General features: G+C 39.5%; 1 protein-coding gene and 1 non-coding gene across 14 annotated transcripts in view; both read left to right on the top strand.

The window, feature by feature from the left end:
- The window catches only part of eif4g1a (eukaryotic translation initiation factor 4 gamma, 1a), a 28,089-nt gene extending 15,362 nt beyond the window's left edge, over positions 1–12,727 (top strand). For 7 of the 13 annotated variants that reach the window (XM_052547329.1, XM_052547322.1, XM_052547328.1 and 4 more), the window contains 25 exons: positions 21–172; positions 247–339; positions 426–504; positions 1,288–2,052; positions 2,146–2,234; positions 2,337–2,523; positions 3,101–3,234; positions 3,321–3,440; positions 3,529–3,936; positions 4,471–4,617; positions 4,711–4,947; positions 5,119–5,223; positions 5,370–5,639; positions 5,774–5,882; positions 7,498–7,612; positions 7,715–7,977; positions 8,072–8,196; positions 8,304–8,476; positions 9,316–9,441; positions 9,532–9,613; positions 9,707–9,805; positions 10,068–10,202; positions 10,349–10,430; positions 10,538–10,678; positions 11,308–12,727. In XM_052547329.1, the coding sequence (XP_052403289.1) occupies positions 21–172; positions 247–339; positions 426–504; positions 1,288–2,052; positions 2,146–2,234; positions 2,337–2,523; positions 3,101–3,234; positions 3,321–3,440; positions 3,529–3,936; positions 4,471–4,617; positions 4,711–4,947; positions 5,119–5,223; positions 5,370–5,639; positions 5,774–5,882; positions 7,498–7,612; positions 7,715–7,977; positions 8,072–8,196; positions 8,304–8,476; positions 9,316–9,441; positions 9,532–9,613; positions 9,707–9,805; positions 10,068–10,202; positions 10,349–10,430; positions 10,538–10,678; positions 11,308–11,489 (4,418 nt within the window). In that variant the 3' untranslated portion in view covers positions 11,490–12,727. The remainder of the gene's footprint in view (positions 1–20; positions 173–246; positions 340–425; positions 505–1,287; positions 2,053–2,145; positions 2,235–2,336; positions 2,524–3,100; positions 3,235–3,320; positions 3,441–3,528; positions 3,937–4,470; positions 4,618–4,710; positions 4,948–5,118; positions 5,224–5,369; positions 5,640–5,773; positions 5,883–7,497; positions 7,613–7,714; positions 7,978–8,071; positions 8,197–8,303; positions 8,477–9,315; positions 9,442–9,531; positions 9,614–9,706; positions 9,806–10,067; positions 10,203–10,348; positions 10,431–10,537; positions 10,679–11,307) is intronic. The other 6 variants (XM_052547325.1, XM_052547326.1, XM_052547324.1 and 3 more) reach the window with 1 other exon arrangement.
- LOC127951717 (small nucleolar RNA SNORD66) lies at positions 3,977–4,038 on the top strand. The gene has a single exon (XR_008152717.1). It is a non-coding gene; the product is annotated as a small nucleolar RNA SNORD66 (small nucleolar RNA).
- Positions 12,728–14,766: the final 2,039 nt, after the last annotated feature.

The raw sequence follows: 14,766 nt of genomic DNA, 5'->3' as shown, positions 1-14,766 counted from the left end.
TTTTTGTTGTTGTTGTTTAGCGGCTGCATATTATCCTGCAACACAGCAGTACCCAGCGTCAGTGCCTGCCGCGCCTGTCATCATGAACCCCCCTCAGCAGCAACCAGCTCCGCCTCCACAGCAAGCTCCGCCTCTGCAGTCAGCACCAGTCAAACCGAGAGAGCGCAAACAGGTGGGTGGAATCAAGATTTGGTTTGTTTTCAGTTTGATCCATTTGTCTGTGGCTAACCAGCTGCTTCACTACAGATAAGAATACGTGACCCCAACCAGGGTGGACGTGACATCACCGAAGAGATCATGTCTGGAGGGAGAACGACCTCTACACCCACTCCTCCACAGGTTTGTTGATGGCTTCACATGTTTAAAATGACATGAGTATGGCAAAAATAACATGCTGCTTTTAACGGATTGTTGCTGTTGCTCAGACTGCTGGCCCGGAGGTGGGAGGTCCTGTCCAGACCAATGGTGAAAGTTTTTCCCCTGTTGCTGTTGTGATCAGAGCTGGTGAGTGGGCTTTCTTGAAAATACCTTAACAGGTATTTGACGTTAAAGTCTGGGTTCCCAGCGTCCTGAAAAACGTGGAAGTAATCAGAGTTTCAAGAGTGATTTCCATGGCTTGAGATGTCAATGAAATAAACATTTTGGCACCAGAAGTTTTAAAGCTACCTAATCTGATTTTGACACTTTTTGCTGAAGAATCAAAAACACATCAAAGGCCGTCTTTTTGTGCTTCCTGTTTCTCACAGTAAGCTTGACTGAAATTTAGCACTCAGTACCTCCACTTTTAATATTATTTGTAAAGTGCCTGTCTTGAGATTCGGTTGTATTCATTTGCCTGCAAATTCAGAAGTCACATCAAGCAAAACTGTTTCAATAAATGTGGTGTCAGTTCAGTGTCCTCATTCACATTCTTATAAGTAATAAATGTATTGTTATATTGTAATGCTTACTGTTTAAAGCTCAAACACCATTTTGTGAAACATTTTAAGTTGGAGGTCATCTTAACATTTTATCTTAAGAGTTTATTTATGCTGATTTATAAGGACATTCCTATCAGAAATTACAATTCGTTTTTTTGTCTTTAGAACCATTTAAATGAGAGATTTTAAGAATGTTTTTAGTATAAAAATAGCTAATAGCAAAGAAGATTTTCAGACTAAAGAATTTTTTGTAAGAATTTTAAGAACCAGGCCAGTTTAAAAGTTAAATTGGCAGGTAGATTTTTTCATATATATATTTTATTGATCTTATTTTATGCATGTTCTATTTCTGGTCCTTGATCCTCAGATGAGCAAGTGAAGTCCACGGCTGCTCCTCCAGCTGTGTCCACCCCTCCTCCATCCAAGACGCCAGAGCAAGCCCCCGTTGCATCTTCAGCAGCTGACTCTAAACCTGTGCCAGAGATCAGACCTGCTTCACCTGTGAGCAAGATTCCCATTCCTCCAGAAGACGACCCAGCGATATCCCCAGCGCTCACACCTTCTCCTCCCCCCACAAGCGATCCTCAACTTTCAAAGCCTCAAATTGGTGACAGTGTGGATGCTCCAGTACTCCCTGATGCCCCAGCTCAAAAGGAGCCTGAGGACGCCCCTCCAGTGGAGCCAGCTTCTACTGGGGTTGAGAAAGAGGAGTCAGAGGTAGCCAAAGAGGAAGAGCCTGAACCTGTGGCAGAAATGGAGGTGGCATCTGATGCATCTAGCCTGGCTGCTATCATCTCCACACCTGTGGAGCCGCCTCCTGCTGTAGCTTTTGATGATGAGGTTGCTTCTAAGGATGACACCCCTCTATCCACAGAGACACCCATTTCAGAGCCAGTTGTTGATGAGCCAAAGGAACAGCCTTTGTTTAACGGTTTGCCTGAGGACTCTGCAGAGACTCCAGTAGTGAAGCCAGAGAGCTCCAGTAATCCAGTTGCTGAACAAGCGGTTCCTCAGGTCCAACAGATCTGCCTTACAGCTGTTGAAGCACCTGTAGAGGAAGCAGAGATGGAGAAAGCGGAGGAGACGCCTGCCCCTGTAACAGTCTGCCCTGTTGAGGAAACGGCTATGCAAGGTGGGGAAATAAATTCTTGTGGAACAAATAGCTTATTTTTTCTATTTTTTCTCCTTCAGTATGAAGTTTGACATTTGGTTTCTCTCTTCCTAGTTGCTGTGACAGCAGGGTTAAGGAAGAAAAAGAAGATCAAGGATCTGAATAAGAAAGATGTCGGAGATGTCCTAGATGCCTTCAAAGAGGTTTGTATAATATGACACCTCTTGGCTTTATTGCAGTAGGACTTCTGTGGCTGTTGTGAAGAGTACAGTTGTGCATTTATAAATCTTCTGTATCTGTTTCAGCCTGAGGAGGAAAAGCCTGCTCCTGAACCAGAGGTCTCTCAGGAAGAGCCTTCCCCTGCTCCAACCCCTGCCCCACCAGCTGAAGAGTCAGACGAAACATGGGAGGACAAAGAGGACAAGCTTGACACAGAAAATACTGAGCCTGATGCGTCTAAAACTGTGGAACAGAAGTATCAATATAAAGAAGGTTAGAAGTCTGATTATTTGAGTGTAATTTGATAGTTAATCCTGTATATTAATAATATATAGCCTTTATATTACAGCAATAAGAGCGCTTTTATTTATAGTGATATTATTGTTCAGAAGTTTTGTTTTTGAATAATCTCTTACTCACCAAGGGTGCATTTATTTTTATATATTAAAAAAAGTTAATCTGTAATATTGTGAAATATTAATGTACTATTTTTATACATTTTAAAATCTGAATTTATATCTGTGATCAGATGTGTGCAAAGCTGGATTTTTGTCTCACTGATGATAAAATCTTTTTTTGGAGATGCATACAGTATTTTAAAATGACTTTCATCACATTTTTGTTGTGTTTAGCAGTGAATAAAATTAACAGTTTTGAATTGATATCATTTGATGGGAATGCAAAAAAACTAAAAACTTGGAAAGCTGGTACATAATATATCAAGACTTTGTGAATTTGCCTTGCTCAAGACAAACTAAAAATCAGTGTCTTATTCTAAATGTTTGTGGACCTGTTTGGCTATTTTTATTTGTATATTTTTTTTTTTTATCACTTCACTCTCCTTTTACAGAGCAATGGAAGCCCATCAACCCAGAGGAGAAGAAACGATATGATCGAGAATTCCTGCTTGGCTTCCAGTTCATTGGTGCAAGCATGAACAAGCCAGAGGGTTTGCCGCACATCAGTGACGTTGTCTTGGACAAGGTGAGGCTTCTATCTGGTTTAACCTGTGCGGTCTCTTGCTAAAAAGTATAATCACCCTCTTGCTCTTTGTTGTTTTTGGACAACAGGCAAATAAAACCCCCTTGCGGCCATTGGATCCCAGGAGTCTGATGAACAGTGGCCCTGATTTCACTCCTTCATATGCTAACTTGGGTAGACAGTCATCGGGAGGAGGAGGGCGAGGGCCGGTAAGTTGACTTTCTTTACTCTCATGTTTCAAAATTCAGTTAAAGGTAATGTGGCTGTATGTTGAGATCGATCATTTATTTTTAAAAGTTGCACTCCTCTCAGTCTGCACGGCGCCCTCAGCCAGGTCGGGGCAAAGACCAAATGAACCGCAACCCCAAGATCATCACCAGCTTGTCTCTTAAAGACAATGTGGAACTCAACCAGGCGGAGAATGCTTGGACTCCTTCAGTGAAGAAGCAAGTCCGAGGTCGTGGAGGAGAGGAGGAAGAGGAAGAGACGGAAGCTGTGAAAACGCAGGAGCTGTTCCGCCGCGTACGCAGCATCCTTAACAAGCTCACGCCACAGATGTTCCAGCAGCTGATGAAGCAGGTGACCGAGCTCACCATAGACACAGAAGAGAGGCTCAAGGGTGTCATTGACCTTATCTTCGAGAAAGCCATCTCCGAACCCAACTTCTCTGTAGCTTATGCCAACATGTGCCGCTGCCTTATGGGGGTGAGTAACATTCGTCTGTATGTTGACTTGCATGTGTAGGCTCCATTGATGACTTCCATTTTGAGCAACCGGTCTGGGTCAATGATTTAAGAAACTGATGAGCTTTTGATAGTGTTTGTCAGAAATATGTTCATTGATTTGTCATCTCTGCAGTTGCAAATGTAGATGATTCATCTTTTAGGAAACTATCCACTTGTCAGACTCATGTTGTTTCAAATCCATAATACTTTAGTTCATCTTCGAAACCTACAAATGGCAAAGAAATGAAGCAAGCTGTTTAATCAAAGTCTTCTGAAGAGACAACCTTCCATGAACTCATTTAAATTGAGCCTTTACATGCAGAGCTCCTCAAATATGGTTAACTGAGGCTTCATCGTCTTTGATGTGTGTAAACAATCCTCATTGGTTCTGAACATTTGAGCTTTTGGAGTAATTTCTCCACATTGGAGTAATTGACAACGTTGCCTGAATTGCTAATTTAAGAAATGTGCATGGGGAAATAATTGAAATATCGTTACTGATCTGCTCTTCCAGCTTAAAGTCCCCACTTCAGACAAACCGGGAGTCACTGTGAATTTCCGTAAACTGCTACTCAATCGTTGTCAGAAGGAGTTTGAAAAGGACAAGGATGATGACGAGATCTTTGAGCAGAAACAGAAAGAGCTGGATGCTTCCGCTGAGGTGACGTCTTGACACATTTGGGAACAATCAACCCCGTGCAAGTTGTATGAAATGGTTCTGTTGAAATTAAAGCAGTTTTTATTTTGACCTTAGAATGAGGAGCGTCAGCGCCTGAAGGAGGAGCTGGAGGAAGCCAAGGACAAGGCACGTAGACGCTCTCTTGGAAACATCAAGTTCATCGGAGAGCTGTTCAAGCTGAAAATGCTGACAGAACCCATCATGCACGACTGCATTGTCAAGCTCTTGAAGAACCATGATGAGGAGAGTTTAGAGTGCCTCTGCCGGCTGCTCTCCACTATTGGAAAAGATCTAGACTTTGAGAAAGCTAAGGTACAGCACTATTTCTATTTATACGGAATGCTGCGATTGAGATCAGATTATGAGCGTCACAGTTGTGTTAGGTCTAAATTCCTTTTGCGTGAAGTATATTTTCTGTTGTAAAGAGTTTTATAGCAGTTTACTTTGTTAAAGTCAGATTTTATTCCACACTATTGTCTGCAGCCTCGAATGGATCAGTACTTCCACCAAATGGAGAAGATCATTAAAGAGAAGAAGACCTCTTCTAGAATCCGCTTCATGCTTCAGGATGTTTTGGACCTCCGAAAGGTAACCACATGCTTGGTGTAGCAGATTTTTTTAGTAACAACGGCATTTGCACATGTGTTGGTCAGAAACCTCATTTACATTTCTTAAAACACAAATGGTGTGTTTCAGTACTTCTCACTCTTTATATCTTCATTCTTTCTTCATAGAACAACTGGGTGCCCAGAAGAGGAGATCAGGGCCCCAAAACCATCGATCAGATTCATAAAGAGGCAGAGATGGAAGAACATAGAGAGCAAGCCAAAGTACAGCAACAGCTGCTGTCTAAGAAGGACTCCAGTCAGGGTCGAGGGGGCCGTGGTGGGCCGCACTCCTCTGGGGGCCGTGGTAGCCAAACCCAAGATGAGGGCTGGAACATAGTGCCTATTACCACGAAGAGCAGACCGATTGACACCAGCCGCCTCAGTAAAATTACTAAGGTGAGGCTTTGTGATGTTTTTTTTTTTTTTCTGTTTTAGAATGTGACTTCTAGTTAATCACATGTTTTCATAGCATAATGATTTCAGTTATTTGATGTGCTTAGCCATGTATCTCCTGTTTTTGTCTTCTTCAGCCTGGTGATTTCAGTAACCAGCTGCTGGCCCCGGGAGGAAAGGGCTCATGGGGTAGCTGGGGTAAAGGGAGCAGTGGAGGCACAGGGGCCAAGTCCACTGGAGAGCAAGGTGAGTACACAGCCAGTCTTATTAACCTTGGACCTCACAAAGCACAGATAAGCTTTATTAACGCATAGATACTGCTAGTTTTAATTGCTGCTGTTTACCAAGGCAGTGGACATGAGTGATGAGAGGTTGTTTAAAAAAAAAAAAAAAAATCATAATTATGTTTTTGTGGTGGATGACCGAACTGGCAAAAAAAATAAAAATAAAAATAGATAGATAGATCGATAGACTGGTGATTTGTGATGAAGACACAAGTCCCTCTTAGGTGACTCTTGTGAGCAAGTGAAGCATCACGGACTGTGTTTTCACACAGGAGTCCACTAATGATCCATGGCTGTTTACCACAAACACAACATTTATCTATTATTTTGATTTCAAATCCAAACGTTGTCACTGAAAATGTTTTTTCAGCATTGTAATTCTTTTTTTTTTTTTTTTTTTTTTTTACACCATACAATAATACACAGACTTTCACAGACATGTTTAAACAATAAGCAACACAATATTCAATACCTTTTACTTTTGCATTTACTTTATTTACTAGATTTATATATGAAGTTGCACAAGCAAGTGCCAGAACATTTAAACTACTTACATTAACTCAAACTTACCATTGACAAACTGTCAGCTCTACTGCCTTTTCTTTTGCACTGAAATTTTGATTACATTTATTGACAAAAAGTGGTGATTTGAAGACATTTGCATATTTTGAGAGCGTGCGGGGTTATTCACTCACACGGTTTGTGAAATTACATCTTACACAAGGTTTTCAAATTAAGTTATTTAATGAAGAAATATGAAAGTACCTAACCTTCACTATTGTAATGATTTCACCTGCACCGGACAGAGACTGAGATGCATGTCATGCCAAACCTCTCACGGCAGCATCAGCCGCTTGAGATTTTTTTTTTTTTTTTTTTTTTTTGAGATCTGCCTTTTTAAAGACATTCCAACATGATTATCGGCCGATAGTAGCTGATCAATCGGAGCACCCCTACTAGGAATCATAGTGTTTTGGAGACTTGGTGGTCTCTCTTTGTCTTGAGCCAGTTGTTAATCACACAGAACATTGTAGAAACAACTATTAACGATCTTAACAACAGCTTAGTAACCACCCTCAACATTAGGTCTGGGTTTTGACACATTTCACAATTCGATGCTCATTCACAAGCTCACAATTTAATTCCCGATTCAATATTTCAGATATCAGGTAAACATAGCAAATTTTCTCAAGGGATAAAAATGATCTTGACTATAATGTTGTAAAATGTAAGTCAGATGGTACTACATTTTGATAATAATAAGGGTAAAAACAGATTTCTTTTTTTTAAGCTATGGCATAGTAATATTTTGTACTTCAATTTGTTTGTTTTTTTTTAATAAAAAAAATGTAAGTGGTGGCTGTCATGGACAATAAATTAAACGCTGAAGAACAGTAAAAATGTTAATTAACAATATATAAAAAAAAAATTTTTACCTTTTTTTTTTTTTACCCAGCCCTACTCAAAATTCTAGCTTGCGTTTTGCAGGCATCACTCATTTTCTTTAGAAAATCTAAAGAAATGTAAGTGTTTTTATGGTAAATGCAAGTCTAATGCTGTCCTTTTATCTGATGCAGACCCGGGGAGACCGGCCACTAGCACGCTCAACCGCTTCTCTGCATTGCAGCAATCTGGAGGACCCCCTTCATCATCATCCTCTTCCGTTGACTCTGATCGTAGAGTACCCCAAAGGTAACTTTGTAGTGCTGTTTGTTTTGTTGGGCAAACAAGTACTACCATCAATGCTGCATGTAATCTAATTACACTATTTGTAATTCCACATCTGCTGTGCAGGAACAGCTCCAGTAGAGACCGTAGCGATAGAGATCGCGGTGACCGAGACCGGGATCGCTTTGACAGATTCGATAGGAGGGAAGACCGGGACCGAGGCCTCGACAGGCCCCGTCAGGCCATCACCAAACGCAGCTTCAGCCGTGAAAATGAGGAGCGCAGAAGAGGCGACAGCCGTGGGCCACCGGATTCTGTACGCCGTGTGTCCAGCATGACCGAGAACCGCGATCGTGGCAGTCGAGAGCGTGATAGAAGCAAGGAGACCGGTAGGAGTTGATAGTCTTAAAGAACTGTGTAGTACAGATCTTTGAGTTGATGGTTCATAAATTGATCAAGCCTTCACCTGGTTGGGTTTCTCAGTGAAGCCAGTGTCGGCTCCTGCTGCTCCTCCACCTGTTCAGGCCAAACCTGCCCTGAGCGAGGACGAGCTGGACAAGAAATCCAAATCCATCATTGAAGAGTATCTCCACATCAATGACATGAAGGTATGTACATCCACAAATGTATTATTGACCCAGAAAACATTTTGAAAATAACCTGTAAATTCTCCCTGGCATCTTCCACTTACGTTATTCATGTTACTGTTTTGTAGGAGGCATTGCAGTGTGTGCAAGAGCTGAACAGTGCCTCTCTGCTTTTCGTGTTTGTACGGAACGGTGTAGAGTCCACACTGGAGCGCAGCACCATCGCTAGAGAGCACGTGGGCCTGCTGTTTCAGAAACTTGTTAGTGCTAGAATATTATCTCCTGAGCAGTACTACAAGGGGTGAGTTCATAGACCGCTGCAGTTTATTATTCTGTGCAATATTTATTTGTCGATCAGATATATTATTTGTTATTTATTTCAATGTTTCCCATACATTGATTTATTTTTGACAAAATACTGCAACAACTAGATTTTCCAAGACTTTGACTTGAGTCCTGCACGTTTCAAAATCGTAACCCGTAGTTTTTTTTTATCACTGTATTTCTGAAGGAAACCGACTATCTTCAGAAAATGTTGATGTCATTTTCCTTTCATCTTGCATGTAATGTCTGATAAAGCAGGGTTTGTGAGCGGAGTGCTGCTTTGTGTACAGCGGTTAACCGGGGAATCCTCAATCTCTCCCACCTGGCGGAGAATGAATTTGCATATATGCCACCACAAATGGTGCAAGTCTGTGGCTGTGGCTTTAATGTTGCTGCCAATATTCTTACTTTCCCTAGCATAAAAAAGACCTGTTTTAACTTGCCTAAATACAAAAAAGTAGCTAGATGATGGAAAAAGTCATGATTCCAGGTCCATGAAATCTCTCCAATATTTGCATTTTATTTATGTACTAGAAGTATTCAATATTACAGTATTCAACATTTGAAGTAGATCAAACCCATTCATCAAAGTTGTCCTAAAACCAAAACAATACCCGCTCTTGTCTTAGAACAACTTTGAACTTTTTTTGGATCCACTTCAAATGTTGACTACTATATTTATATGGATTTAGTTTTAATCAAATAAGTTAAATAAGGACTAAGATGATTTCAGTTAGCTTGATTCCTGATTTCTACACAATATGAATGGTTTCTTTGTGGCTGTGCACTTATTTAGTTTGATTTCACCCGCTCTAGACTGCAGGAGATTCTGGAGATAGCAGATGACATGGCTATTGACATTCCTCATATCTGGCTCTACTTGGCTGAGATCATCACGCCCATGTTGCAGGAGGGAGGCATCCCCATGGGCCAGCTCTTCAGGTAGCCATTGAAGCTTGGTTTCCAGATACCTGTATGCAAAGATTATTAACCATCAACTGAAACCATCTGACCTTTTTAAATCATCCACAGGGAAGTGTCCAAACCTCTTCTCCCTATGGGCAAAGCAGCAGTCTTACTTGTTGAAATACTTAATCTTCTCTGCAAAGGATTGGTAAGTATCGTTCTGTGTCAAAAGCTCATGAAGCATGTGCATATATTGTGATTTAGTTTATTTATTTTTTTTACTTCTCTATAATGTTCTCAGAGCCACAAAAAAGCTGGATTGATGTGGTTGGAGGCAGGACTCAGCTGGAAGGACTTTCTGCCTGAAGATGAGGATGTCAATAAGTTTGTTACAGAGCAGGTACTAAAAGCTGCTTAGTATTGTATTGACAGGGTCAGCATAATTTCTAAATGTATATGTAAAACAAATTACTGCACAAATATTATTGTTCTCAAATATTTTTACTGCCAGCACCAAAAAAAAAGCATAATTTAAAGTTTAGTAATCATCATAACTTGTTTCCCATGATATTATTCTTATGATGATCCTTTGCATTTGAGAAATGTACACACACACACACACACATGTGAGCCTGAAGGTCATTGAGATGTTATATTTGCAGAAAATGGAGTTCACTCTGGGTGAGGAGCCTGAGAAGCCCAGTAAGAAGGAGCTGACTGCTGAGGAGCTGAGTAAACATTTGGACAGGTTGTTAGAGGAAAAAGCCAACAACCAGAGGATCTATGACTGGGTAGAGGTAAGTGTGTGTGCTTTGGCTGTGATTCAAGGCTCTTTAATCTTCAGGCCCTTAAACGAAACATTAAGGTATTGCAGCGATCTGCATTATGGGTATAACATTATGCATATGGGACATGTACAGACTGGTGTTTCTTTCCTTTAAAGGCCAACCTAGATGAGCAGATGATGAGCTCCAATCAGTTTGTGCGGGCACTGATGATGTCTGTGTGTCAGTCTGCCATTATATGTGAGTGAATCGATTAGTTGCAATTCACTTCCTCACTTTTGACTTCAGACCTGAACTTGCACTGACTTGTATTTGATGAAATTGTGTGCATTAATGAACTGTTACAGGTGAGAACCCCTACAAGGTGGATGTGGAGCAGTTTACCCAAAGGTCCAAGCTTCTGCAGAAGTACCTCTCTGATGAAACGAAGGAGCTGCAGGCACTCTATGCTCTCCAGGCTCTCATGGTGCAGATGGAGCAGCCTGCCAGTGAGTTTTTTATTTATTTTAAACACTTGCTCTTCAGTCACATGCACAGATGGAATTGCATAGTGTTTTTTTTCTTCTTCAGTAGTTTCTCAGCATTAATGATTAAAGTTTTGTTTGTTTGATTTAAACTAATAATTAACATTTTGTTTAGATGAAATTTACTCTTGTGATTTACCGTATTTTCTAGACTATAAGTCACACTTTTTTTCATAGTTTGGCTGGTCCTGCGACTTATAGTCATTTGCGACTTATCAAAATTAATTTGACATGAACCAATAGAAATAAACCAAGAGAAAACATTACAGTCTACAGCCGCAAGAGGGCGCTCTATACTGCTCAGTGCTCCTGTAGTCTACAACTGTGCAGTATAGAGCGCCCTCTCGTGGCTCTAGACGGTAATGTTTTCTCTTGGTTCTTGGTTCTAAATAAATGTGATTTATAGTCCAGTGCGACTTTTTTTCCCTTATAGTCCGAAAAATACGGTATTACTCCAGATAAGTGAGAAATCATTCTGAGATGCTGATTTGCTGTGGGAAAGTCTACCGCTACTTTTGCAAAATGTAATACTTGCTGAATACAAGTTACTACTGGAAGTGTAGCTGAATAAGTGTTGTCTCTGTTTTGCCCAGATTTACTGCGCATGTTTTTCGACGCGTTGTACGATGAGGATGTGATTAAAGAGGAAGCCTTCTACAAATGGGAGTCCAGCAAAGACCCGGCCGAGCAGCTGGGGAAGGGTGTGGCTCTGAAGTCCGTCACTGCCTTCTTCACCTGGTTACGCGAGGCCGAGTCCGAATCTGACAACAGCTAATCCTGAACTTTGCTAGCCCAGGTAGCACTGGAGAGAAACTGCTGCCAGGGACTAATGAGAGGAGGATGTCTGACAACCAAGTTGAACTTGACCCTCATAAAGCCAATCTTATCTGCTCGAGATGGCTCTTGACAGATATTAACTACAATCATTTCTCATTCACTTCTTTCGCCCTCTATATCTATTGTGGCTAATGTCCACCAAAAACAATAAAATTAAAAAAGAAAAAAAAAATCTGCAGGACTGCTCAAACGTGTTACCTATTCATCGTCATTTATTTTTAATGAGAAATTCTTGGGGGAAAAAAGTACAAACCAACGCTGCTCTTACATGTTAATATAGATTTATATGCAATGACAGATATAGCATCATATATGTTGTGTAGAGAGCGCGACTGCGATCATGTCTTATAGGTTTGTAATGTCGGATCATAGATGGAGCTCTTACAGGCTTTTTCTTTCATGTGCGGGTGAGAGAAGTCGTTTTTAAATCCACAGAGACCGATACATGAGCGTAGTATTCGATGAATTCTCTAAGTGACGAATGAAATTTGAGTAGCGTTTGTATTTAGCTTTTTTTGCTTCCTGTATCCTTTAGATAGGGGTGGGCCTGTTGTACTTCAGGATGATGGTCTTGGATGGACTTTGACCTTTATTGACCTTAGTGCTGCTGGATGAGGTGGAGGTCCAACATGCTTCCTTCTAAGCCATCCTTGTCCTGCTTCCTAGCCCACACTTTTGTGTCTTACCTCTCTTGAAGAACTGATGGGGGACTTTGTGGAAGCCCCACTTGAGCAAGCCTGCGGTGGAATTTTAAGAGAAATCATTAAAACTTGAAGCATATAGAAAAATCAACTTGATGAAATGACAGCAATGATCCTAAAGCCTTTTCTACTTGCAAAGTGGAAACACATTTCAGGAGCGTTCTGTACATACATATGGAAATGTTTTTTTTTTGTTGTTTTTTTTTTTATTTTCAGAAATTAAAAGTTCAAAAATCTGATGTAATGCCATTTATTTTTTCCAACAGAAATGGCAGTTTCTCTGTATTTAACATTTGTTTTCTTCCAGATGGTAAGAGGTGCTTGCAATGATCCATTGATTAGTTTTATTGAAAAAAAGTGTAAATATTTTTTGCTCTCTTTATTATTTAAGGAATTAAATGCTTTAGCATCGAACTGGAAAATGTTGGAGAGATGAAACATTGCAAATAATAAAAGATTATCAAGTTGCTAAGTAGAGTGTTTAAGGGATGTGGGCTCAGTTTATTAATTTTTATTATTATTTTTCACATGCACATTTTGGTATTTTCATCATGGGAAAGGTACAGCGAGTTTTCCCAAAGGAGAAATTCAGTGTTGGTGCTTTAATGCTGTAATAAGTCTTTCTGCCAGGAGAGGGTATGATTTACAGATTGTGACTAGGTTTTGCTCAAATGCCTAATTTCAGCAGTTTTTTTTTTTTTTTTTTTTTTTTTGTGCAGATGGCGAGGTATTCAGCTTTCAAAGTTTAGTTTTAGTATGAAATTTTAAAGATGAGCAGTTTCTGGGCTTGAAACATGGGAAGAAAACTTTTTCAGAAAGCTAGCGTGTGTAGAGATGTTGCCAAGTAATGACGTTTATGCTGACTTGTATTCTGCTATACACTAGGTGTGTGCTACTAATATTTATGGGTCGTTCCATAAAATGAGTGCCTTTTTAAAAAGGTGATTTTAAATTAAGAATAGTATAGGACAGTGAAAGTGTTAATTGTGTTGGGAACTTGGGACTGATTTAAGATAGATGTGCTTAAAGCAGGCCTTACGGTTCATTATGGGCCTTTTGGTCAGATCATTACACTAAGGTGTTTATTAGAGAATTTAAAGTTGATATTTCACGTGCTGTAGAAAAATCACAGCAATAAGTTGACTAAGTAATCCCCTGCTGACAACTTTATATGGCAAAGTATAAACTACTACTATTGCTGGGTGTTTTTTTTTTTTTTTTTTAAATCAATGTGCATATTTGATATTAGAGAATGCAAAACATGAAAACGTTATTGGGTTTTTGTTGAAATGTAAGGTTAGCTTCAAGTCTTCGTTTACAGAAGGAAATATATATGAATATATATATTCATCTTCAATAAATATTTCAACGTGCTTAAGGACACATTGTCAGTAGAGACAACCTAGTGACGGAAGGTAGACCGATCCTCTAACAAGTTATTTTAAACCACAATCCACCCTTGAGACAGGACTAGCTTATTACGCTTTTTCCATGTATCACATGCACAGCTGCAGTTATGGTTTCTGCCTGCTGGTGAATTAAAGATTTATTTTCCTCTGAATGTGCTGGATAAAAGAGCAACAGTGTTGTAGCTTCCTGACCTTGAAATGTAGAGGTTTTAATGTCCTTACAAAACGTGGGAAATTGATGGATCATTGGCTGAGACAACAAGACCTCTGTGATCCATATAGGCAAGAGAATACGCTAGATATAAATGGAACCATTTATTCAGAAAATAGCTTACAGGCTTAGGAAGCCTTATGCATGTATTAAGCAGCAGTGTCCATGGTCTGAATATGTTTTCCATTGTATTAATTCAGGTGCTACTGACTGGACTAGAAGCCAGCAAATGAGACTTTCTTAATCCAGGCAATGCAAATGTACTGAGACAGCCGCATGCTGTGAAGTATGGCAAGCTGGTTAAACATTTACTTTTTAAATATAATTTTTCTGTTAGTAGTTTATTTTTTTATTACAAGTAGTACACACAAGGTAATTGTGTATATAAGTGTATGTACAAGTTAAATCAATAGTGACTAGTTTTTTTTTTTTGTCTAAGTATTAAATTGGTATCTATTTAGTTAGTCACTAGAAATATAACTTTTTCAAATCTTAAGTGAAGAATAAACAGATGATGTTTCTGTAATCCAGCCTAGTGTGTAAAAGGGGCTTTTCTTTGACTTATTTGCTATTTCAATATATCAGATTTGCAGCTCAGTATGCATTCCAGATTCTAATATCGGTTACTATTTTACTGTTTTACACATTGTTTATTAGGTAGTATTTTTTTTCTTTAATTGTACATATTCAAATATTTAGTTTAATGCATTCCAATTCTCCTGGTAATAAATAAATTACCTAATATACAGTATTTTTTTCTTCTGATTTCTACAGATTTTTTTTTTTTTTTTTTTGCCAAGATGTAATAAATTCAATGAATATTTTTTTTCATATTGAAACTTGAAAATACACAACATGGTTAATCCACATATGACAGCCTCTGAACTTCAATAC

Source organism: Carassius gibelio, chromosome B2 (assembly GCF_023724105.1).
Source record: "Carassius gibelio isolate Cgi1373 ecotype wild population from Czech Republic chromosome B2, carGib1.2-hapl.c, whole genome shotgun sequence".
NCBI classification, from domain to species: domain Eukaryota; kingdom Metazoa; phylum Chordata; class Actinopteri; order Cypriniformes; family Cyprinidae; genus Carassius; species Carassius gibelio.
Note: the sequence above shows the minus strand (reverse complement) of the source record. Positions and strands in the feature narration are given on the sequence as shown.